Raw genomic sequence first — 26,885 nt, 5'->3', positions numbered from 1 at the left:
AGCCACAGAGAAAAACTGGAAGAACCAGAGTGGGTTGTCTTGACCAAAGGCTTCCAGGGCTCTGAAGGAGCCAGCCTGCTTCTCTTGGTCAAGCAAGGAGATTACATCTTAAATACATGGTGGTTGTTAGTTGTTGTACCTTTCTTTCTTTTCTTTTTTTTAAGGTAGGAAACGTTCTTTGGACAGAGTTAAATGCTGCTCAGCATAAAGGACGTGCTGCGGAACAAAGCCTGTAGACTGTGACAAATTAACATACCCTGGACTAATGTGAATACAGATTGTAGCTACCCAGAGGCAGAACAAACACTCACAAAGGGTCTCCTTCTCTCCTAGGACTTCCTTTGCTGGGCATCTGGCCGGGATTCTTGTTGGACTGATGTACACTCATGGGCCTCTGAAGAAAATCATGAAAAAATGTGCAGGTACCAAACAAAACACCTTTGGCCTGACAACACATTGGAAGTTCATCTTAATTTTAACGGAAACAGGGGCAATCCCAGGTTTCCCTGTGGTTCCTCTTAGGAATTCACTCATAGGCTCTTTTTAAACCAAGAACAAAACAGCTGGTGCTGTTCCTAACACTGCGCCAAAGAAGGGGTGGCAGACCCAAACTGTAAACCCAAAGCTTTCATAGGAGACATAGCAGAATGTTTCCCTTCAGCAGTAACGGTACTCACAGAACACTGAGATTTTCTTGAAAATGCAGAGAACTTAAGTGGGTTTAAAATAATGTGTTCTTGGGTCACCTGGGTGGCTCAGTGGGTTAAGCCTCTGCCTTCCACTCAGGTCATGATCTCAGGGTCCCGAGATCGAGCCCCGCATCGGGCTCTCTGCTCGGCGGGGAGCCTGCTTGCTTCTCTCACTCTCTCTGCCTGCCTCTCTGTCTACTTGTGATCTCTGTCAAATAAATAAATAAAATCTTTTAATAAATAAATAAAATAATGCATTCTTCTGTGGCATTCCACGGATTAATGTATGTGCAAGGCAGAGGTAAAAAATAAGAGGAAATCTGAACTGAAGTCAAGGCCAGGATTTGAAAGGAGTCCGAGTGAGCATTAGGTTCCTGGAGGGCAAGATGTATATCCGAGTTGCTGTCCTTGAAGCAGGGCTCCCGCTTTTACAAGTTTTGCTGTTGGTTGTTTGGTGTTTTGTTTGGCTTTTTACCTCTCAAACTGATGCTCAATGAAAATACTTTATTTAGAAATACATGAATTTTTTTTAGCCCTCTTAATTTAAAATGCTATACTGGCTTTGACTTATAGGAAAGCTATTTTGCAAACACTTGTTTTATAGACCATATGAGTTCCAATATTTCATCTTTTATTCATGGGAAATCTTCTGAGACTATTTTACCTTTCCTTGAACCATAAATAATTTGTTTGAACAGTTTGTGCCGATGACTGGTATTCTTGAGAACCATATAATATTCATGATATTAGAAAGCTTTCTAGGCACTGTGCTGCCGTCTTTATTAGTGGCTGTGTTCACTTTCAGATGATTTTTACAGGCTGTGTTGCATCTAAACACATTCCCATTTTCCTGCGTTTGCTTATTACTGCGTTTTCAACGTGTGTGTTTGGAGGAGGCAGCGGGAACTGCATTTATTGAAAATGTCCAGTTCCATTATATTTTTGATACAACTTAATTATGGAAATCTAGTAATGAGCTTTGTTGCCCAAATGCTCACAGTATGAATAAAGGAAAAGAAATGGGAGTTTAATATTTTCTTTCATTTTCTATGTTTGTATGAAGTTGAAGTGGTTTGTAAAGCTTTTGCAGACATTTTACCAGAATTTAGGAAAGTATTTTGATTTTTTTTTTTTAAAGATTTTATTTATTCATTTGACAGAGAGAGATCACAGGTAGGTAGAGAGACTGGCAGAGAGAGAGAGAAGCAGGCTCCCCACTGAGCAGAGAGCCCGATGCGGGACTCGATCCCAGGACCCTGAGATCATGACCCGAGCCGAAGGCAGCGGCTTAACCCACTGAGCCACCCAGGCGCCCAAGTATTTTGATTTTAAAGAGGATTTTTCCCCACAATTATACCATTTACACTCTTAGCTTTCCTCCTAAAACCTTGCCTGACTTCTGTGGAGACTTACTTTTTACACCGTGTCATTTTCAAAGTAATCCGATAGAAAATTAGACGTGAGAAGTTGAAACAAACACTCACTGCTATTTACAAATATCTTGCAATCTCTCTGCTTGCCATCCCCTTCCCTAGCCGCCACCCCCCCCCCCCCGCCCCCGGAAGCTGGAGAAAGTTCTAGAGTGACCTGAGAGTTGAGGTGACACAGGAATCCTGTGGAAAAGAGCCAAGTGTATGAAGCTGCTGTCTGACAGGTGCTGGAGAGAAACAGCATCACACAAGAGGGTGTGCCTCTTGCTCTCCACTGTCAGTCTCTCCCTTCAGGGCTGAATTGACCTTTGGTCCTACTGCCCTTTTAGGGATGGAGGAAGACCAGTAAGAACCATCGCTCCCCTAGCAGTCTTGCTGGGGGCAAGTCCTCTGGATAGCCAGAGCATCTCTCCTGGGACAGGGGCCTTCAAGGCCCTCAGTACCTTGAAAGGCAAAGACCCTCTTAAGTCAACAGGAACCTCTTAGGCACTGCAGAAAGAATTGAAGGGTTTCAAGGTTCCCCACATTCTGTTCCCATAGGGCTCACCCCAAACAAAAGGGAGTTTATTTTAACAGTTGTTTAGAAATCATTTGAAATGACCTTGGGTTTGTTTTAAAGAACCTCCTAATTGTTGGAAGGATCATCAGTTACTTTTGGTGTTTAGGACCATTGGTTGATGGGTCTGTTTTTATGCCAGTACCATGCTGTTGGTTACAGATTGAGGTAGGGAAGAGTTAACGTGGCTGCTATCAGCAGGAGAAGAGATAACAAGCATTGGTAAGGTTTTGGAGAAAAGGAAACCCTTGTGTGCTGTTGGTGAGAATGTAAATTGATACAGCCCTTGTGGGACATAGTATGGAGGTTTCTCAAAGAATTAGAATTACCTTATGAAACAGCAGTCCCACTTCTGAGTATATATCTAAAAGGAAATGAAATCAGTGTCTCAAGATGTTCACACTCTCATGTTTGTTATAACATTATTCACAATAGTCCAGAGATATGAAAGTCCATCAGATAAATGAATAAAGAAGATGTGGAGAGTGTGTGTGTGTGCATGTGCATTTGTGTGTGTGTGTGTGTGTGTGTGTGTGTGTATAGTGGACTTATTCGGCTATAAAAATGAAAGAAATCCTATTGTTTGTGACAAAATGGATGAAGCCAGAAAACATCATGCTAAGTGAAATAAGTCATAGAAAGACAGATACCATATGATCTCACTTAAATATGGAATCTAAAAAAGGTGAGCTCATGGAATCAGTATAACAGTGGTTGCCAGGGGTCGGGGACATAGGAGAGATGGGGAGATGTTGGTTAAAGGGTACAAACTTCTAGTTACAAGATGAATAAATTATGGGGCTCTAATATACAGTGTGGTGACTACAGTTAATAATATGGTCTTGTATACTTGAAATCTACTGAGAATAGATCTTATGTTTACATGTGCACAGTATGGTAACTATGTGAGGTAATAAGTGTATTAATTAACTTGATTGCTGTAATCATTTCATATGTATGTGTATATCACATCATTGTGTGATATAATTTAAGAATTATATCACACTTTAAGATGTTTAAGAATTTTAAGAAAATTTGTGTTACACAACCTGAATGCATGCAATTTTTTATTTGTCAGGCAGACCTCAGTAAAGCTGGAGTGGGGAATTTCTTACGGCCACAGTTAAATGTTTGTTTCCCTTCATGTAGGCATTTTTTCTTCCAATATGCATTATCCCGGACAGCAGTACCACGTTAATAATTCAGGTAAGTACTTTGTTTCGCTTAATACATTTTATCTTCAAAAATCAGAGTGTTTGCCACCATCGAACTGCTGAGGGGTAATCCAGGTATGGTGTCTCAGGTCCTCTGCACGTGTGTACTTGGGTCACTAACATGCCTGAAAGCTAGAGGGAGCCAGAGCCCAGGAAGCGTATTTGGGTGACCTGGTAGAGAGGCCAAGGAAGGAGGGAACACTGGCCTGCAAATACTGTATGATTGGAATGAGCTCTCTCAGACATGATAAGATTCAGACTAGACCCAGGCCCCTTGCTTCCCAGTCTGCAAGCCCAGACTGTCTGCTGAGTGCTGGAAGTCAGGTTTTCATCTACGATTCTCTGCATTCTACCCCACCTACACATTCAGGAAGAATCAACGCCTAACCTCTGAGGCTAAGATAGGCATTCCTCTGGTAGTTAATACCATGTGACTTAAAGAAGACAACGTATTTTTTTCTAGATGTCCTTGAAAATATGTTGAAGGGGCTTCCTGTCCAAGCATCTGCCCTGTTTTAAACGAAGGCCCTTAACATGGTGGGGAGGCTGCCCGGCAGTTCCCAGGGTCAGTTCCAGCAGACACGTGTTAGAGAACCCATAGGCTATGGAAGTCTGGGTGTCTTTTATAGTCATTCCACTGGAGAACCCTTGGAGTCCTCTGGTGCTTGCTTTTAAGTCCTTTAAGGTGGGTCTAAAGTAACTTTTATTCTAGGGTTAATTCTGTGCTACTACTGAGGTATTACTTTTCTGGGATCTCTCCTGAATGGTCTTTGGTCAGCAAGGGCTCTCTGTTCTGCTTGGTTCTAAAGCTGATATCCCAGCCCTGCCTGAGCTCCTGGAATCAATCAACTTGTAGCTCTTCATCATTCTTTGCCCTGGTCCCATAGCATTTCACTCACACATGCTTGGCTTAATAATTCAGCAAAATCTCCAGGCGACCCATGCAGGTTTTCTGAAGGTCTTTGCATCGCTTAGTTTTCTCCTTTGCTATTCTCTGCCCTGCAAATTTCAGCTCTGCTCTCAGAGCCTGTTGCACTTGCTTGTGTCCCCTGTCCCTACACCATAGTCAAGAAAGTACTTGAAGTACAAGAAAATACCTCCAGACCCCTTTTCCTTTCTCTCAAGGTTCAGAATCTTGCATTGCCTGTGACACAATGTCTGAAAACATTCGTTTCCTATCTGTTCTCCAGGTGTCTACCTGGCTATGGTGGAAGAGCTAGTCCAGTCCCAGTTACTCCTTCTGGCAGAAGTCCAGTTGTGTAGCATGAGCGCAGCACACGCAGTGTTCAGCCCGAGAGGGAGGAGAGGAGGGTGGCAGTTCCTGGAGGTTATTCAGAGGAAGTGGAGGGCAAGGTCTTGAATGAATCAGTAGAAGTCAAGGGAAGCAGTGGGGGAGGAAAGGGCTTTTCAGGCTTTTATTAAAGGGCCTGTAGGAGATTATCCAGAATGTGCGGGAGTGCCACTGAAGGGTTTAATCAGTGGAGTGATACTACTGGAGTTACATTCAAACTCTGTTTTTGATGTAGTTATAAAGGCTTGGATCATGATTATTTTTTTTTTTTTTAAAGATTTTTATTTATTTATTTGTCAGAGAGAGAGCGAGCGAGAGCGAGCGCAGGCAGAGTGGAAGGCAGAGTCAGAGGAAGAAGCAGGCTTCCTGCTGAGCAGAGAGCCCGATGTGGGACTCGATCCCAGGACGCTGGGATCATGACCTGAGCCGAAGGCAGCTGCTTAACCAACTGAGCCACCCAGGCGTCCCTTGGATCATGATTATTAACCCTGGCTATATATATGGAAGGTTTTTATATATATGAGGAGGTTCTTTTTTTTTTTTTTTTTTAAATATATCCATAGCTTGAATTCATCCCAGACCAATTAAATCAGAATGAAGATAGAGACAGGGACTTGGGCTTTTTTTTTTTTTTCCCCCTAAAGCTTCCCAGGTAATTTTAATGAGATCAAGAACAAAAATCATAGGCCTAGATGATGGGGTTTAACGAGACTTGGGGGCCACAGAAGTGAGTACTGTTGATGCCTCAAGAAAAGCCGCACTTCGAGGCTTTTGCCTCTGCTACTTTGGATGATGAAAACACTAGAAACGTCATCTGGGTGCAGGAGAGGAACAGTTGCTGGACAACGCCAGCTCACCTAGAGAGAAGGGTAATGATTAGTTATTGACGAAGCTTTAAATATACTCATTTGGAAGAGCATCTGTTCCTTTTGGTTGTCAGTCCTGGACACCAGCTTACACTGACTTAAGTGTAAATCTATGTGACTAGGAAGAGGTGAGTTGGAGAGGAAGACCATACTGGTTCTCTCTCCCATTGTGATTTCCCACTTTTTACTCACTTGATTCTCTCCACTCCTCATGGAACAGGGCCCCTAACACCTGGCAGTTGGTAGAGGATAAAAGACTTCTCGCCTGGTTAATTTCTTAAATCCCTGAAAGTAACAGAAATGTTCCTCTGGACAAAGAGAATAAGAACATACCCATGCACGGACATACCTTAACCTGTCGTAGATTCCCCAGTCCTAACGTCTTGTGTGATCTCTGCGAAACCGAAGTTTGGAAATGTGAAATCATTTGGCTAATGTCACACAAATAGTGATAAAACTGGGACTGAAAATGCAACTCACTGATTCCTAGCCTCTTCTTTTTCTGTATTAAGGGATCAGAGATGGCCGTTCTCCTGATTTATCCTTACAAAATAGGGCAGTTCCCCTTATCATCTCCCCCCCCCCCCGACTTTTTTGGCATTTATTAAAAAAAAAAAAAAAGGGAAAAGGGAAAACCTCCTTTCCTGCTTCATATGGAAGAGGCATAAGCCTACCAGACACAGACCACAGGATGAAAGGCCAAAATAAAAACAAACCCCTTTTACCTTTCTCTCTTAGCCCCTGTAAGATTACAGTATGGATATTCCTTCCTCCGAAGTGACTGGATTTCTTCAAAAGCAGAGCTGTGTAAGGGCCGGGTGACCGTGCTAATGGTCATCTAGGGAACTTGTATGAGAGCCTATGGATCTCTTACAAGTAATGATTTATTCTTAATATGGCCGTCCTTAGCTGGAAGAGAGAGTCTTTATAGGTCAAAGAACCTCATGAATGTTTAAAAAGCTGTTACCAATTTTTCTAATCTTGGTGGTGTTTCTTGATCTCTTTTGCCATGAAATCCTGGTATGTGTATAAGGAACAGATGGAGTAGTTAATAGAATAATGATAACCAGAATTTCTTTTACTACAGAGCCAAAATATATAGCTACAAAAGAATATTAAACTGCTATTCATCACAGGATATAATTTAAACTTATTTATCTTAAGTGTTTGATTGTTGGGTTTTCCAGCCGTGTTTATTATGAAGATTTAAAAATATCTGATTGAGACAGCAGAACAGCTGAAGACGTTTTTTTGTCCTAGGAGACCTGCTCTTATTATAATAGATATTGGTAGGAGTTTTGGTCTTCTTGATGATTTATGACTGATGATATAGAATGTTTAACCACACTAGTCTTTTGGACTTAACACACTGAAGCTTTCCCTTTTATCCCCCCTATGTTTTGTCTGACAAGTACCAAATTAGGTTTTATAATATTCAGATGTTTAGAGTTGTAGACCTTGTTTCATTAAGGCTGTGCTGGGTTTTTTTTTTTTTTTTTAATAAGAAATAACATGAAGAAAAATGTTTTTCTGTGTCCAGAAAATATTGCCTCAAATTGTAGCAAATTTACCTGGCAGTTGAAGCTCTGTGGGTGTGTAGTATTTCTGGTATCTGTATAGATGGGTATTCAGAGCTTTGCAGTTATTCTGGGTTTTGAATGAGCTGATCATTTTTGAGGGTGGATAGGTAGAAGTGCTGCTTAGACCTTCTAGGAAGGATGACTTTCCACGGGGGTTTAAAAGTGGTAATGAGTCATATGGGAAAGTGCCCAATATGCTTTTTTGTGTAGCAATAAAATAATTGGCACTCTTAGGGAATTGGGCAGCCTCTCTGTTCAGGGATTGCTGAAGCATACCATGGTATTTAGCGACTTATCCGTAAGTATTCGGTTATGTTTCGGAATGGGTGCCCCTTTCTTTTGTTCTTTGTAAAGTACACATAATGATTGTATTTTACCCATTTGCCCTTATATGAAAGGTTTATTGTTGTTGTTGTTTTGGTGGGAAATCTAGAAAACAATATTTGTAGCAATGTCATGTTCTTTACTCTTAGGACATAAAACTTGCTGGTAGGTGTTCCCCAACATAACAGTGGGAGCTAAATGTTTTTTTTCATGGTTTGTTGAGTAAGAGACCAATTTGAGGAAGGTGGTCTATTTTTTTTTTTAAGATTTTTTATTTATTTATCAGAGAGAGAGAGGGGGAGAGAGCGAGCACACACAGACAGAATGGCAGGCAGAGGCAGAGGGAGAAGCAGGCTGGCTCCCTGCCGAGCAAGGAGCCCGATGTGGGACTCGATCCCAGGACGCTGGGATCATGACCTGAGCTGAAGGCAGCTGCTTAACCAACTGAGCCACCCAGGCGTCCCAAGGTGGTCTATTTTAAAATTTGAATCCAGATCCAACTTCAGTCCTATACTATTGCGAGGATTTTAGAAATTTTCTTATATCCTTTCCCTGTTCTAAATATCATGATGTTAATATTCTAACATGGGGGAAACAGGAGAGAGAATGTGAAATTTGGCTTATTGGAGGTATTTAGTAAATTCCCACCAAGTTTTTGCTACTTTAGGAGCAAGGCTTGTCAGAATCAGTCCCCCAAATCCTGAACAATTTTATTTAATGTTTATTTAAATCATTCACTTTGTGACTGTCAAGGACATTGTAAAATATTACCAAGAAGGAAGGGTGTTGTAATAATCAGTAAAAACTGGGCTCTGAATAGACTGCTGTTGAAAGAAGATGTGCAAATGACCAATAAACGTATGAGAAGATGCTCAATATCATTAGTCATCCAAACCATAATGAGATTCCACTTAAACCTACTAAGATGGCTGTAATTACAAAGGTAGTAAAATGGAGAAATCTGAACCCATTACTGTAGCTTTGTGGAAATGTACAATGGTACAACTTTGGAAAACATTCTGGCAGTTCCAAATGGCTAAACAAAGAAGTTCCCTATGACCCAGGAAACCCACTCATGGGTACGGACCCAAGAGAAATGAAACACATGTCCATATAAAAACTTGTCCATGAAGGTTTATAGCAGTGTTATTCCCAAGAGTCAAAAGGTCGAAATAACCCCAAATGTCTGTCAATTGATGGATGTGATATAATCATGCCTGGAATATTATTTGGCCACAAAAAGGAATGAAGTACTGATTCATGCTACAACATGGACCAACCTTAAAAATATTATGCAAAATGAAATAAGCCAGACACAAAACACCACATGTTCTATGATTCCATTTCTGTAATTGTCCAGAATAGGCATAGCTATAGAGACAGAAAGTAGATGAGTGGTTACTTAGGGCTGGGAGGGATGGGGCATGATAGCTAAATGGTATAGTTTTCTTTTTGGGGCTGATGAAAATGTTCGAACACTGATTGTGGTGATGGCAGATCTCTATAAATATATATGAGAAGCCATTGAGCTGTACACTTTAAAATGGTGGATTAAATAGTATGTCAGTTGTATCTCATTAAGGCCACTATAAAACATAATCAATAGACACATATAACATGACAAATACTGTGTAAATGTATATATTTACATTAGATTATCAGCTGAAACTAGATCAGTGTGTTTTATTATCATTTCATTGTTTATATGAAAATACTTTTGGGGTGCCTGAAGATTTTTAATGGAAGTAGTTAAACTGTTTCCTTTTTAATCTTGCATTTTATTTATAACCAGCACAAAGTAAACTTTAAAATAGCCTCAGGACCAATTATCAAATATTCTGAATATGAAATCTTAACTAACCAGATTCTGCCCTACAATGTTCCTTTTTTTGTTTTGGCTTGATTGTGTGTGTGTGTGTATGTGTGTGTGTGTGGTTTTTCTCCCTGTAGTCTTAAAGAAATAAGAAATTTAAACTCAGGTGCGCACTCAGTTGATGATATGGAGACCTATGACACAGGACTCAAAGTAAAGGGTAGGAATGTTCATCAACAACAAAAAGCACATTAATTAAACATTTGCAGACTCATCCCCAAAGGGTATGATAATGAAGGAAAGAAAGAGTAAAGTTAAACAGACTCTTACAACTCTTTCATTACACGAAAATTAGATTGGTAATCTTTTGGGGGGAAAATTCTCTTCCAAACAAATTACATTAAAGTGGGCAATTAAAGAAGATATAAGGAATAAACTCAAACCAACTTAAAAAGATTGATGAAAACACCTTGCAAAAGTGAACTCTGCTCTGTAATTGACCGTCATTAATGGGATATGTAAGTCTGATATTTAAAGCAGTCTTTAATGAGCAGGTTGTTTCTTCTCTCATTTTATCTAGCAACCAATTTCTTGAAAGTGCTGTTAATAGAAACTGTGTTCTTTGACATAAAATTGTAATTATAGAGACATCGCCTTGTATATCAATGTAATTATTACTGTCCAAAGCATCACACCCAGCACAGAAATCCCATGGTCTCTGCATTAAATGTTAGTCTGCCTTTCATTGTATGCATCCGCAAGACAGGAAGGCTTTATCAACTCTCATTTCAACCATTGCCTTCACTCCAGTTAGGACTTCACAGCGAAGTCACTCCAAGTGTTATATAGCTCTGAGTCCACTCCAGATGAAAATAGCTCATACCAGCCCCTCTCCGGTACCCCTCAGACTTTGTAAATTCAGATCTTGTTCCTCTTCAGCATGTAAGGACTCACACACGCATGTGCAGTTCCATGCTGGGCGCTGTGGGTACAACAGTAATGAGACCGTAACTGCCCATGCTCATGGAGGACTTTTCCGTTTGTCATCTTTCCTTATTTTGAGGGTTATTACTATACTCAAAATGATCATATAGATTATTGTCTTTGCTTACAAATAGGAAGAATGGAAAGAGTGGTACGTGGCCGTGTTCTATAACCTTTTTCTTGTGCCTGTAAGGCTACTCCAGATATCAGGATTCTTACCAGTACGGATGGCCAGCCTACTCTGAAGAAATACCCAGGAACTATGATGCTTACAAAACTATAACCTTTTTCTTGTGCCTGTAGGCTACTTCAGATATCAGGATTCTTACCAGTACGGATGGCCAGCCTACTCTGAAGAAATACCCAGGAACTATGATGCTTACAAAACTATAACCTTTTTCTTGTGCCTGTAGGCTACTCCAGATATCAGGATTCTTACCAGTATGGATGGGCAGCCTACTCTGAAGAAACACCCAGGAACTATGATGCCTACACAGCAGGACTGAGTGAGGAGGAACAACTGGAGAGAGCATTAAGAGCCAGCCTCTGGGACCGAGGTAGGAATGTTGCGCCCTTCACTTAATTTAAAGCATACCTCACATGGTGAGATGGTCTGAAAGAAGGACTATTTGTAGCAAATTAAACTTGAAATAGTTTATAAAAAGGATATGTAGATGAAAAAAAATGTGTGCAGATTGTGATTACCGAGAATGGGGGTGTGATACCATATTCCCAGCAACCTAAGCTAGTAAGGTGCCAGACTATGTAGGTATTGTTAAAGTTGGTCTTTTTATAGGCCCGCGGCGCTCCTCAGTGCCTTGGTGTTACAGTTAAGAAACCTAAAAAAGACTGAGGGATGTGAAAAAAGGTTTACTTTGGATTTCATATCTACAAAGTAGGCTGTATGTTTACTGTATATATCAAAGTGTCGCCCACAGACCTTCCCCAAAGTCATGTGGACAGCTTGGTAAGAATTCAAATTTAGGGTTCTACTCCAGACCTGCTGAACCAATCTCTTTGGGGGCAGATCCTAAGAATTTGTATTTTCAACAGGCCTTCCAGAAGATTCTTTTATGGATTGATGTATGAAAACCACTGCATTTATCATGCCACTTTTGTGTGGGTTTGACTTGCTACTGTTATTATAGTGACAAAAAACCATCTGTTCATTCAGTAAGCATTTACGAAAGTCTTGACTATGTTTTGCGGTCTGCGTTGGGTACCCTAGAAAATACAGAGAGGTAAAAGATGTACCCTCCCTTGAAAAGTTCACAGTCTCAGGTAGAGGAGATGCCTGCGAGAGGCCACAAGGGACAGATGACCATAGTATCAGGTGCTCGGGTGAGAGTGCTCAGCTAAGAGAGGCTCAGGCTAAGTGCGAGATGCAGGCAGGAGGGGCGAGCTCTCCCTTCACTAGGCCTGCCAGACTCTCACAGAGGACTGGGACCTTAAGGAATGTGTCAGATTTACAGAGATGTGGGCAGGAGTCAGTACCACACAGACAGGGAAGTAAGGGGGCCGTCAGCCAGCCCCCATTTTGGAACAGGGCCTTAAGAGAAGAAGGGGAAGAAGAGTGGAAAGCGAGGCTACAGCCTGATCACAGAGGTCATAGAATCAAGGAGGCCAAGTGGAGAAGGGACCCGCTAAGTGCTGAAAGTGCCAGTGGAGTCCTGTGTGTGGTCGTGACATGATCAGAGCTGTGCTTTAGGAGTCTGGTGTCGGTCATTCCACAAACAAGGATTGGGCACCTATCTGGGGTCCCGGGCATGGCGCTAGATGCTAGGGATGAGTGCATTATGACCACGTGGCTTCCCACTTTGAAGAACACAGTCAACACCAGCAGCGTGCATGGAGGTAGCATGATGGCGGCCGTCTGAACAAGAAACCAAAGTCCAAATGAAGGGGGGTGGAGGGAGGGCCGGGGAATGGAGCGGAAGAGAGAAGTCAGTATTCCTTTGGTAAAGAGTATCAGACTTGTGTGCAAGTCATCTGTTACTGTCTAACACATCACCCTGACATGGCTAAAACCAATAAACATTTCTTCTTGCTCTTGAGCATATCTGGCAGCTGGCCAAGCTCACGGGATCTTGGGCTGGCCCTCGTGCTAAGGCGTCTGCAGTGGGTCACTTGGAGCTGGCTGCCCTGGGGTGACCCCACTGACTTGCCTGAGTGACTGTCTTTGGAGGCGATGGTGGAAATGAGGTCACACACCCCACCTGGTCCACCAGGCTGGTGAGGGTCATCTGCCAGGCTTCTGCCCCAGAGTTCCAGGGGAGTAGAAACCAGCAAGGCTTGTGCTAGTGCCCCACCAGTGCCGCTGTATTTTGCCGCTGCCACAAGTCACCGCCCAGACTCATGGGATTTAGTAACAGACTCCGCCTCTTCATGGCAGGAGTTGCAAAGTCACACTGCAAAGATCATAAATACAAGGAAAGGTAGAGAATTAGGGCCATGCTCATCATCATTTTATTGCATATACTCGATGGTTTAGCCTCTCGATCACAAGCAGCATGCCTTAGCCTTTCTAGAGTTGGGAGTAGGGCCCCAGAGCCTGTACTAAAATAAATTTTCATGGTTTTATTCCTATGCACACAGCAGTTTAATCACCATTAGGCAAGGCAGGAAATCTGGGACAAGTAAGGTTGGAGTGAAGCTACTGATTATGGACTTTGTACCAGACATCGTTTAGGAACACAGACTCACAGTGGGAGAGAATATTTGAGGTGCTGTGACTATTGTGAATCTTATTATTGTGGTGGGTACAAAACTCTGTATTTGTCAGAACCCACATACCTGTACATCACAAAGATGGAATTTTCCTATCCAGAAATTTTCAAGAGGTAAATAAGAATTGATAAGGTACCTAATGAAATAACTGGTGGTCCTGCAAAGACCATCAAGGACTACAAAAAGCATCACTTAGAAGGTTCCTGAGAGGCATGACAGTGATGACGTGTCATGTCATGGTGGAAATACTAAGAACAAAGGGAGAGATGGAGAGATGGAGAGATTGGGCAGTTAAACACCTGAGTGCCGCTCTCAAGCTCAACGATGTTATCCATGAGGCGGCCTGTTGGGTGTCTCCCAATATGATGTGGTATGAGGAGCACAGTATCATGTTCTTGCTGTGACGTCTTCTCACTACAAGTATTTAACCTAACTCCAAGTCTTCCAGTGTAAGCATCAATATACAGGAGCTGTGTGGGATAGAGGAACAGGCCGAGTAACACCATCGAGAAATAATCAGATAAAACCTGGGATTTCTGCAATTCAATGAGAGTGGTCTCCTGGTTGGGGGGGCGGTCCATGTCAAAAAGAAAAAAAAAAAACAGGGTGTGGTTTTGTATTAAAAGGAAATAACAAACATAACATGAAAAGCTTGAAAAACTGACTACAAAACCTTTTTTTTATAAAACGGGAATTTTGTATTTGGGCTAGATATTAGAAGTTGTTAGGGAAGTAATCAGACTTCTTGGATGTGATAATGGTATTGTGGATAAGTAGCAGAATGGCCCTTATTCTTGCGACGTACACGCTAAAGTATTTAGAAGCAAAATAATGTGATGTCTGCAACCTGCTTTGGAAGGTCAGCCGAAACGACCCTGTCCTCTCTCTCCCCATCCCTCCACATGTACTGCATTCAAATAAATTTGGAAAACACTGCCAGACTATGAATATAGCAAACTATACCCCATTAAAAACCCAGAATGGCACTGATACTCTGATGATTCTAATTAGTTCTGCAGTTAGGAGACCAGTTTATTAAATTAATGTTTTCTAAGAGCCTATGGAACTAGTTCCAAGAAAACTGACCTGAGGAGACTTCGTGAAGTGCATTATACAGTAACAGGTAGCAGCAAAGGAATTAGCTTTATAAATTGTTTATATTATTAATTTTAGTTTTATTTTCTTTGAAACACTTTGTGATTTCCTTCTTAACAACAAGAAACCAAAGAGATATTGTTTTAAAAGCCTTAATACTTTTTTGCCTTTGTTTCCCTATGGAGAACAATACTTGGTTTGAGTTTTATTTTATAAAATTCTGACCATATGTACATACTATTTTGTACCTTACTTAGTTTCATTCAGTGTTATGTTGTAATCAGATTTTCCTACCACTGAATGTTTGGAACATACAGATCCTCCATGTATTATCTTCGATTTATACTTAAGTATGTTTTTTGGAGGGGAAAGTATGCTATTTGTAAATAGTAATTAAAAAAAAATTTACGTTGAGATTATTTTTTTCCTCTTCTTTAGTCTGTTGACATATGGAATTATTTTGATTTTCAAAGGCATTCCCAGGATAAGGCCCACCTGATTGTGCCAATTTATGGCCCACCATGGTGAAAATGCCCCGTGCCCCCAAAACAGACCTGTATTCTTCTCTGGTTGGGTGGAATATTCCTTATACTTTCATTAGATTGCCTTAGTCTAGCGCACCTGGTCTTCCAGTTCCTTCTGATTATCTACTGTTCTGTTGCATACTGCGTTTTGAATTAAACAAACTGCTCTCAGTAATACCAAAGCATATTGTTGCTGTGGTTACCCTCTGTACACCAAACACTTTCAGAGCCCTCCAGTGTTACCTTGTTTTTTAGGGTGGGGTGGAGGCTGATAGGCTGATGAGGTTTACTCAGTGTCTGCTTGACCTTGGATTTCAGCCCTTCCACGGTGCTGCAGCTTGGGTAGACTCTCCCTCTGCTTCATGCCTCTCTCCTGGGCTACCCTGCTGCTGCTTCTCACTCTGGGCTTTGCAGTCAAGGGGCAGGAGGCAAATGAGGTATGCTCTGATTAGGCCTTGATCTTAGTTACTGGGTGCCTCACTTGGAGGAGGTGTGGCCTCCAAGGTGTTCCTGGTCCTCCCCGAGGTTTAGAGATCCCTGTTTATTTCCCTTTCCCCTTACCTAAGCTGCACTGGTTTTCACCATTTCTGTTAGGGAAACAGTGGCTTTTGCCTTTCTTCTGGGCACTGGACATTTTTTGTTAACCAGGAAAGAGAAGAAGGATCTGGGCAGCCTATTTTATAAACCTTTCCCGCAAGGGCTGCTGTTCTTTCTCCTAGGACTGAACCAGGAAGGACAGAGGATGCTTTCTGGGCATGCTCACCCATCCCTTTTGGGAGGACTCTGCCCACAGGAGGTTCTGAGAAGAGCCTAAAAGTACGTGTGAATTCTCTTCTATCATAGTCCTAGTATACTTTGTGATATATGTTCTCTGAATACATCCTGTGTTCTCTTGCTAGTTCACACTCAGCCTTAGCAATTTGTTCATAGTTTTGGCTAAATTCTTTGTATTAGTGTCCACTGGAGTCTGAACTAGGTGAGCAAGTGCTCTGGTACCTTTTCAGACCTCTGTCTAGTTAGTTGTCCAGGTGTTTGAGCTCCGTGATGGGTTGAGAAAAAGTCATTAATTTGCAGATTGTCTTGCATTTATGTTTATCACAAGAGTGATGCTCTTCCTAGCTTTCTACACCCCAGAGGGAAGCTGGAAACTTTCCTTGTTCTTCATCAGGGTTTGAATCTGTTATTCTTAGTACATTTATTTACTACCTTTTTTTTTTTTTTAAAGTAAAGAAGATCTTTCCCTCATGAAGTAGGTAGAATTGATAGCCCTTTTTAAACAGCCTCGATAAATGCTTTATTTTTTCTCTTTGATTTTCAGTTTTCAGAGTAAGATGTTAGCGTAATAGAGTTATACTGAGATTTACAAGGACCCACTAATAGAAATTCATTTGGTAGAATGCCAGTCCACCAAGAAACCTCCAGCACCAATTAGTTTCAGACTGTTTTTTAGTTAAATACATTGGAGAAGTGTATTAAAGAATCGAGGTAGCACCTTTTTTAGTTCAGAACTTGCTGTTGTCAATATCCTCACGGTACCTGGCCGTACAGGTCCAGAGGCTCATGCAGGGACTAATAATACCAAAGTAACCTTTGTAGAAGAAGTCTCAAAATCCCTATGATTTCAAGGAACATGGATGTTTACTACCATCAACAGAAATCTTGTCGTGTTCTGTTGGCAGTCTCCGCTCTTATAAGCAAGTCCAAGAGGCAGCTGATACCACAATAATAGAAAAATTTTGGAAAAGAGCCATCTCTTTCTTTGAGTCAAAAGGCAGATGCCAAGTAGGAACATTAGCTCATTGCATTTTCCTCTCTCCCCTCCCCCACATCCTTCCATGTATAATTTGTGCCTTTTTTTTTTTTTTTTTTTAATAGCCTGTCACCAAGTTCAGCTGGTGGCTGGGTACAAAGCTGTGTCCTTTTCAACTCCTCTCTGCCAGCCTGGAGCATGTGAACTGGTTAAAGCTGGAAATCCTTACTGGCAAGTGGCGTAACCTGTGCTCCTTTTCTTCGACTCTTCTGCAAGGCAAATGGCCACAGTCACACTTTGGCTCTCTCGTGAAAATCGAGCAGATCTGTCATCTCCCCCCCTACACACACACTGTACAGTTGGGGTTGCTGGTTAGCCATATGTGAAACTATGGTGGAATATATTACAAAGGTCTTGGCTTCAGAATGAAACTGGTTGCTGCTTTGTCTCTCCGTCTTTGGATGTGAAATTACCAGGGAAGCCATTTTGGAAAAAAAAAATATTTAGGTTCCAAATTAATATCTAGTGCTTTTGTTGTTAACAGATGATTTGACAGTATCTTTGAATCTTGTTTAGAAGCATCATGTGTTTGTAGGGACCAATTGAGACACATTTTAGGTAAAAAAAATAAAAAGAACTTCTGTACATTTTTCCTTTTCCTGAAGCTATACCAGCGTATGTAAGAGCAGCATTTGTCTTGTTTCTTTATTGTGTGGACATTTTTGAGAAAAATGAAATGCACTGTGTTCATTCTCTTTATCTTTCCTGGCGCAGTACAAAGGGAAAACGATGGGAATGTCCGTGGCCTGCGCTCGGTCCTGGCTTATTAATGAACTAGCTTCACTTGAGGTGTGAAAGACTGAATCTAACCAGACCTTTGTTGTATTATTATTTTTTCACAAGAAAGATGGATTGGGTACTCTTTTCCTTTCCCATTGTCCTGTGGTAAGGGACTGAGAAGGAGGGGTGTAGCTAGGAAGAGGTGGAGGCACTGGGAACTGTCAGGAATGTTGGGCCTGTGACATTTAGAACTCAGGGCTCACGGACAAAAGAGCGGTCCAGGAATATAAACTCACACCGCTAATGAGGGCCTATCTCACCCGATCTATACATGGATTAGGACGTGGTATCTTACTCAGTTGTGCCGTTATATGATCCTTCTTTGGCCCAGTGCAGGCAGGCATAATGGGCGCGGTTTTTAACATATGCAAATGTTCATGGCTTGCCTGCGGCCTTGCGGAGGTGCTGGAGGCCAGGACAGAGATGTATAGCTAATTCTGTGTGACCACTTCACTTTTTTTTTTTAAGTAATTGGGTGTGTTTTCCCCTAGGAAAAGTTTCTATGTAATGAAAAAGTACCATCTGCCAGATTGTCTAAAAGCAGTCCCATTGCAGAACACTTTCTTTGGATTGTGATTCTGACTTGCTAGCCTGTATTGGAGACACTCATTTCAGCGAGGGAAGTTTGATATTCGAGACTGTGTCTAATGTCAAATTGTGCACATAAAGAAACATAAGTGTATGAGTTCTTAAATCTGTGAAACAACATGTGACTATCCCAGCCAGGGAGAAAAACAATGAAATGAGAGGGCCAGAGTTCTGTTTAGGTACCCATTGTAAAGGAGCCAGCTTCTCTTGAGGTCCCAAAGTATTAACCATAGCCTGCTGTTACTGGAATAATAAAATAGCAATAAAGATACATGAAATTTAATCATATTTGGGAACTTGACAGTAACGATTACGCGTGTATTTATAATTTTTCTTCTGCCACCCCCCACAATCACCATTTATTGAAAGCATTATTCAGATGCTAATGAGTAGATTGAACAATAAAAGTATAAACAAAACACTAATGAATTAATTCCACCCACCCATGTTCCCCCCCCCCCGCCCCCTCCCTCGGCCTCTCACACTTGGAGACTGCTTTTGGACTACCAAATCTTAGCAGTTTCAGAGCGTGCAATGCTCATGCTGCTCTGCTCATCATTCCTTCTGTCACTCAGCAAATCTGCATTTGAGCCTCTCATATGTGTCAGATACTGTTCAGCATTGTAGACTACAGAAAGGAATAACTCCTTTTCCATACTATCAAACCAAAAATATTATTCTTTTTGCTGAACAGTAGATTTAAGTGACTCACTTCACTTCAACTAACCAATATATTAGATTCACAAAAGACAGTAGCTTTTGAAATATTTTTTCAGAGAGCGTGACGGAGAGAGAGCACCAGTAGGGAGAAAGCCAGGGGAGGGACAGAGAGAATCTTTTTTTTTTTTTTTTTTTTAAGATTTTATTTATTAATTTGTCAGAGAGAGTGAGCACAGGTAGACAGAGGGGCAGGCAGAGGCAGAGGGAGAAGCAGGCTCCCTGCCGAGCAGGGAGCCCGATGTGGGACTCGATCCCAAGACGCTGGGATCATGACCCGAGCTGAAGACAGCCGCTTAACCAACTGAGCCACCCAAGCGTCCCCAGAGAGAGAATCCTAAACAAGCTCCATGGCCAGCACGGAGCCTGTCCAGGGCTTAGACTCAGCACCCTGAGATCATGCCTGAGCCAGAATCAAGAGCCGGACACTTAACCAAATGAGCCACCCACATGCCCCTAGTAACTTTCAAGATGAACTGATCACCTTACTTACCTATCTATGAAATATTCAGCAACCAACATTTCCTAAATTACATAGGAATTTTATGGTTTACTATAACAATGATTTGTATACTCAAGTTATCTATACAATTTTTAATCTCAGAAGTAATTGACATGCTTATTCGGTATTTTGTAAAGTCAAATAATTGCAGAAAACTGTTAATTTTAGGCCTGATTCAGAAACGTTTTGTTTCTACAAAAATGTATTCATTTGGAAAAGAGTTATCAAATAGTGCTTTAGAATTACAGTGGATCTCACATTCTTACTAATCAGACAACTGAGGATATGAGGAAGTTCCTAATCCTACATATTTATACTAAAATATAAAACCAAACAGTGTCTTATTTTTTTTTTTTTTTTAGCTAAAGGCCCAGACTTTGTTACACAGACTCAGTTGTTGATATTTTCAGTGAGTCGGATTTTATTTTCTTTTTATCTCAGCCTTTCTAATTCTAATTCTAAGCATTATAATTGCACATCAAAAGCATATATATAACATTTTACGTGACTGTACTGTAATATTCCATCTTCATCTGTGAGCTGAACACCAGTGATGAGTTTGGTGTCTTCAAAGAGCCACATCATTGAACATATTAAGCACATGACTTCAGTTTAAATCTTGGGGCAGGATGTGTTATTGTGATCCTGTGCTTAATTTATTTAAATTACTTTTAAAGTCAGTGACGAAGAATGAGACAACATCACATCATTTTTCAAATGTAACTGTGATATGCTGGCCCTGAGTGTGACCTTAGAGGTCATCATATCTGATACCTGCTTTCACCCAGTGAGGAAACAGACTCAGAGAAGCCCATCATCATCTATACACATGTCTGTGAACTTGGCCTCAGTTACTGTCAACAATGTCCTGCCCTGGGGATGCACATATGAAGTAGGCAGGTGTGAGATCAGGGAGTCAGGAGCTCCCTACAAGGTACTAGATTGGACCCACATTTCTAGGGCTCCCATGAGCCACCCTAGAGCCAAACCCCTGCATGAGACCCCAGACTTGACTGCAGACAGGCTTTCAGCTTTCCCTTGCCACCAAGGGCAGAGTCCACATAGCCTTCCAGGGAAGGGGGAGCCGCTCTCATGTTTGTGTGCTAACACCTATTAAGGTGTGTGCTGTCATTGCTATGTGGTTCTGCTTTTGTTTTGACATTGGAAGGGGCAGCACTCCATTCCTTTTCTGGAAGTTCTACCTGAATTCCAGATGTCCCAAAGTAGATGGTTCTGAGGACCTGAGAGAGGTGGTGGTGGGTACCTGAGCTCATCTATCACCATCTTTTGCGATTTGGGCAGTATTTGTCAATCTAGTTATAAAAAGCAATATATATTCACTGTGGAAAATACAAATAAGAAAAGAAGACAAAAGTAATCCATAACCCCACCACCCAGAGAAAAACCACATAACATTTGAGTTGTATCCTTTCAGCTACCCATAATACGGGTGCCGGGAAGAAAGCACTGCAAATGATTTGGTGAGATTCTTTCCAAGTAGAAAGGAATTAAGTGCCTGTCCATGGTGTTGGGAAGGTTCCCATACCTACACTGTGCTACAAAGGAAGCGTTTGTAATTATCTTCTTACCGATTGTGAAGTGGTGGCACAGAGAAGTCAAATGATTTGCTCAGGGTCACATTCTAAGTGGTGAACACCAGACAAGGAGGCCAGACTTCTCTGTTCCTGGTTGGGATACTTTGGTATCATCCAACAGAGCCTGTTCAGAAGAAGCCTTTCTAGGCTGCCACTGAGTATTCAGTTACTGTGGCGACTGCGCCATAGAGTCAGGACGGAAACTGAGCCAGAGTTTTGTTTGCGTTCTGGGAGCGGATTGGCTGTTGTGATCTTCCTGAATTCAGAATCCCAGGAACTGAGATGGGTGTGGCCGCTCTGGAAGAGTCGGGTTATGTTTAGAAAGACTATTACTTCTAGAGTAACAAGGATGTTTCTTTTACTGTGGTCCTCACCTGTCCATAAATGGTTGGCTAAGTTCTTTTGTTTGTTTGGCTCTGGTTTGTTTGTTTTTTTTAACAGAACTTGATAGCATCAAAAGTAGCAAGATAAATCATTTGTGTAGGGAAAGAACACCCTTCAACACAAGAAGCCTGCATCTCTGGTACCTTATAGAACACACACACCAAACGAAAAAAAAATTATTACTGTACACAATCATAAATCATATGCCTGGATGTCATTCATTTCTACCAAAATTTATAGCGTATGAGCATAAAAACATTTCTAATATGGGCACATTAGTGACATTTTAATTAAGGATATTTGTATCGTTCATTTAAATAGGGTTCTGTTTTTGTTCAGTAGCTTTCCTTTTAGAAGAGAAATGATTCAGAACAAAACCAGAATAAATATGCTCACATTCAGTGTGGCTTAAGACATCAGAATTTTACATCAGGCTGTTACACATTTCTCCCACTCCTGGTGAATGGGAATTTTTCCCAAGAGAATTTCTGCCGCCCTTTGTTCTGCTTCTCAAAATCCTCTCGCTCAGAGTTGTGCGCAGTCTTCCACCCATTTTGTTGTGTTTTGTTGCTAGTAAGAAAAATCAAGAGTCATGTGTCAGCTTCCACTTATTATAGCATCACAAATAGCTTTCACAGTGGTCTAGTCTCATCACATGGCAGTCCTCCAAGGGTCCAGAACTATTTATAAATTCTGTTGCACTTAGTTACGGAGAGCCAGATGTGAAAGTCATGCATAATATGTATTTATATATCTTCATGAATCTCAATTAGGGACCAGAAAACTTCTTATGTCACATCTGTGTTATTTAAATCTATTTTTTGTTATAACACAGTACTGAAATTGTGCAGTGTTATGAAGATTACTATAAATATTAAGCTGATTAAAATTACATTGTAATCATCTGCTTTGGAAAAATTGCAAATGGCCTAATCGTGGCATGATAAGGGACAGATTAAATAAATCATCATGTAGAATATTACTCAGCCATTAAGAAGACAGAGAAGCAGGTTCATGGTATATCAAACGACAAGCAAGGATACAAGTGGTATTCTCAGTGAAAACCCATTCATTTTTGATAGACCCAGTAAATGTGCTGTAAAAAAAGATTGGGGTAATGTTTAACAAAATATCCATTATCCTTATTTCTCAAGAATAAGATTATGGTGACTTCTATTTTGTTGTTTTGGCTTAATTCCATTTTCTAAAATTTCTACAAAATCATGTGGAAGCTTTAGAAGGAAAAACACATTATTAAAGTAAATCTATGCATTGCTAAAAATACTCAGTATTAGCCATGCTCTTCTCTGATGTTCTCCGAGCTGCATTCCATTGAAGGCATCGGTTGCTGCAGAGAAATGCACAGACCCCTGTACATCATGCACTCATGCCTCCAGCCTCTGCAGACTACTGATGGGTAGTCAGAGCGATGGGGGAGACTGGACAGAGCCCAGGGTCTGAACTAGGATCTCTCCAGCTTCTGTCTCCCCTTTTCCTTTCTGCTTATCCCTTCCTTTTCCTTCTCCTCTCCACCCTGAACCTTCTGGGCTAAAGTTATCCACACCCTGCCGACAAGAAGGCCAACTGCTCCTGCCATCAGTAGCTAGCTCTCCCCGCTTACTGCAGTGGTTTCCTATTAAGGTTCTAAATCTTTAAATCTTTTTTTTTTTAAGATTTTAGTATGAGGCTGTGTTAGCACACAGGTTTTGAACCATGGCACCTGGCAGTTCCATTCTACCTGACAGTATATGAAGTAGAAAGCTTCGTACATGTTATGCAGAGTGGTCCTTTCCTATCTGTTCTTGTGGTAGTTGGAATGCAGGGCTTGGGTCACCAGTGAAAGGAGAAGTCTGGCGCACTTTCCCTGGAAGAGGATTTTTCTATTTCAAAATACAGTTTTGAGTTACCAGAAAACAGTATGGGTTGACTCGTGAATCACTGCATTTAGAATTCTTTACATAATCAACCTAAACCACCCAGAGCCCAGTAGTTTTTAATTTTCAACTCAGTGAGACTAAAAGGAAACAGTTTGCTTTTGGCTACAGTGATGCTGAAAGAAAATAAAATGTAGCTAGTCCTTCGACATTAAGGGAGATAAAGTGTTTAATAAGTGTCTTCTAGAAGAAGTGACATCTGTATAGAACACCTGCTGTCTTCATTATAACTTTAAATAAGCTGTGTCTCTAGGGTTTCACAGGACCCTTCTTTTGGCACACACTGCTGTGACAAAGATAAGTTTTAAAACCCCAAGTAATTTGCTGTTGTGTAGAGGATGCTTTTTGGTGAGACATTTGGGGGTGCAGAGGGGAGTAAGCCCCTGGCTTAGATAGCTCAGGCCCAGCAAGGTCCATTTTGAGCATAATTTTGGCAGATGACAGTTGTCAAGTTATGACATTTCCTAGCCCTAGTGATTCACTAATTATCATGTTAATGTTTTCTATAGCATAGAAACATGTAGGCCATTCTTCTTGATATGGGGGCATAGCTGTTCAGTGGAATTCTGGATTTCTTCATACGCTTTGAGAAAGGGACTTGAGCTGTGCCTCTGCTGATGGCGTGTTTCTGTTATGTTTTGGTCTTTAATGGTCCTGCCTGTAGGGACAGGGTGGGTGGACGTTAAGGAACTTCAGGGAGAGCCTTTCTCAGAGTGCCTTTTAAAAATCCCCTGCCATTTTGGCAGGTTGCTATCGAACCAAGAATGAATTCCATAAGCAATGGTTGTAAAAAACTATGTGATCCCAGAAAAATAGTATTTAACCAGCAATGTGGTTCATCTTATTAGCCCGAGGAGAAAATAACTCCCTACCAAATTCTACTCTATTATAGATAAGATTGTTTGAAGCCAAAATCAAAAACATCTGTTTTATTTTTTAGCTGCATGAAACTAACATTTTGTTCCCCAAAGCATCAGCAGTTTGTACAGATGCCGTGTACCCTGCATCTCTTAGACCTTGACACCATACAAGAAGGGCATCTTCAGAGTTCATGACCAATTAGAACATCCCTTCCTGTCAATTAACTGGCAGAATAATGAGATCAAATGAGTGCTGTCCTTAAAAACACCTAGACTTATATTTTCTAAAAAGCATGCCTTGCTCTTTGCAGTTCCATGAACAGGGAAACAACTACTTAACATTAAGATAACTTAAAAATTGCACCTTCAGCAACTAGAAGACAGAGGCATCGCCATTTACTTGGGACCCAGAATTCATGGATCATCCTCCTGAGGAGTGACGTCATCACATCCGCCGTCACTTAAGTGTCACAAAGGTCGGCAGGCAGAACACTTAGGTAGCGAGCATCCTTTCTCATAGTAAAGCGTGTAGAATATCCAAGTTTGGGATTATCTGGGTTTTTGACCCTAAATTTCAGTTAGTGGGTTCCAGCCCATGGCCCACCTAAGGATTACGGTTTTTCCCCTGAAAGTGATGAGTTGTAAAGGCTTTGAACCAAGAGAGGAGCAGAGAAAGTGGGTGGCAACCCCAAGATGAGAGGGTGGCCCGTTGGAAAAACTAAGTTGTGTGGGATTACAAGCTGTTTTTCAGGTAGAGTCCCAAGTGACCAACTGGGTGGGAATTCAGTTGTGAAAGATCCTGTACCCGGTGTTTAAGGCTTTTGTAGGGGACTCTGGGGACAGTGGAAGCCAGGGGGAGTCTTCAGTGAGGAAGTAGCAAGAGCAAATACAGATTTGAAGGTCAGTGTTCTGTCCCGCATGTGTGGGGATAGGAGTTCTAGAGGAAGAGATGGAATTTCAGTGAGTCCTAGCATGCCAGAAACCATTGTAAGTGGCCTGCATGTGTGTATGTACATGTGTGTGCAGGTGCATGTGTTAATCCAACAACAGCGAAGTGAATATTACTATTTACCCATTTCAGAGGAGACAAAACCAAAGGGAGGCCGACCGAGGTCGCACAACCAGGAAGCGGTAGAGCCACGACGTGAGCCCAGACAGTCTTGGCTGCAGACTCTGTGGACCCAGGCATTGTTATTTACCCTCTCATACTGTGTCGGTGGGGTTATCCTCACCGTATTTTAATTAATAATAATTAGTAATACATAAATAACAATTTAGTTAATAGTAACAGTACTAGTATTCCACGAAATGCTGCCAGTACTTCACTAGCTTAGTGAATTCTTTGTAATCATAACCATCCCTATTGGAATGAAATTATAGACATTTTAGAAGCAGAGTTGTGTAAAATATTCATCAAAAAGTTTCAGATTACGTTTTCCAAGGAGAGGTCACTTTATGTCTTCTTGGCCCACTTGAAGCTCTTTGTATGGGAACGTGTGTGGCAGATTTCATGGTTGAGTCTTTTCAGGGCCTGCTGTTGGATCCGTGTGACAGTCCAGGGGATATGAAATCCCAGAATGTTCTCTGACCCACAAGTCACAGTCCACTAACTGTAGATGGAATCTTCCAACTCAGCGGAAAGCCAGGAAAGGCAGTATTAAGAATAGAAGAGAGTAGACTTTTCTGAAAGATACAGCTCACCAACAGCAAGGAGAACTGAATATATTCCTAACTGCAATGACCTCACTTGGTTTCTGAAAACAGAATAACCATTGTTGTCCCATGTGTTTCTGTAAGCGAATGGTGACCATGGGTGCATCCAAGGACTGTAATTCATGAAAGACCAAACATGCTGTTGACTAGTATTTAAGTAACTAGTGGAGGTGGTTTAGAGATTTTGGTGGCGCGCAGCTGCTCACCCCTTCAAATCACGTGGAGACCTTTTAAAAATTATGAACCAGGACACATAGCTGGTGGGGTTAGAGTGAGGGAGTGTAAGGAGATGGCAGTGTGGGCCCAGGCACTGTGGTTGCTTTGTAAGCTCCCCCCGTCTTCAGGTGGAGTGATCCTTGAAGACCAAGGTGAGAGGTTCCCACTGATCTCTAGCAGAAGACAATGGACACCTTTTTTTTTTTTTTTTAATTGGAGGTACAGATAATACCACCCATTTCAATAGTACCTAGATTTCTAAATTCTGCATATATAGTTTGTAGAATGTATGAAAATTCCATACTGTGCCAAATAGGAGCAAGGTAGCTCCCTTCCTCTCCCAAAATGAAGACGAAGACCCCATTTCCTGCCTTCAGAGAACTTGGTCTAGTGGGAGAAAGAGGAAGTATGTAAGGAGGGAAGAAAGTAATACGGCATCAGCAAGACTAGCTCTTATTTCTGTGAGACCATCGCTAGGAAAGAGAAGGGAGAGGGCGCCTGGGTGGCTCAGTGGGTTAAGCCTCTGCCTTCGGCTCAGGTCATGATCTCAGGGTCCTGGGATTGAGTCCCACATCGGGGCTCTCTGCTCAGTAGGGAACCTGCTTCCCCCTCTCTCTCTATCTGCCTCTCTGTCTACTTGTGATTTCTGTCTGTCAAATAAATAAATAAAATCTTTAAGAAAAAAAAAAAAGA

The 26,885-nt window shown here is 41.5% G+C and overlaps 1 protein-coding gene across 4 annotated transcripts in view; it reads left to right on the top strand.

Annotated features, from left to right (window-relative positions):
- The window catches only part of RHBDD1 (rhomboid domain containing 1), a 124,317-nt gene that overhangs the window by 61,614 nt on the left and 35,818 nt on the right, over positions 1 to 26,885 (top strand). For 3 of the 4 annotated variants that reach the window (XM_082690167.1, XM_082690166.1, XM_082690169.1), the window contains exons 4-6: positions 334 to 422; positions 3,825 to 3,881; positions 11,161 to 11,304. In XM_082690167.1, the coding sequence (XP_082546293.1) occupies positions 334 to 422; positions 3,825 to 3,881; positions 11,161 to 11,304 (290 nt within the window). The remainder of the gene's footprint in view (positions 1 to 333; positions 423 to 3,824; positions 3,882 to 11,160; positions 11,305 to 26,885) is intronic. The other variant, XM_082690168.1, reaches the window with a different exon arrangement.

This window comes from Mustela nivalis (assembly GCF_964662115.1).
Source record: "Mustela nivalis genome assembly, chromosome: 11".
Classification (NCBI taxonomy): domain Eukaryota; kingdom Metazoa; phylum Chordata; class Mammalia; order Carnivora; family Mustelidae; genus Mustela; species Mustela nivalis.
This window is presented reverse-complemented; position numbering and strand designations above follow the sequence as displayed.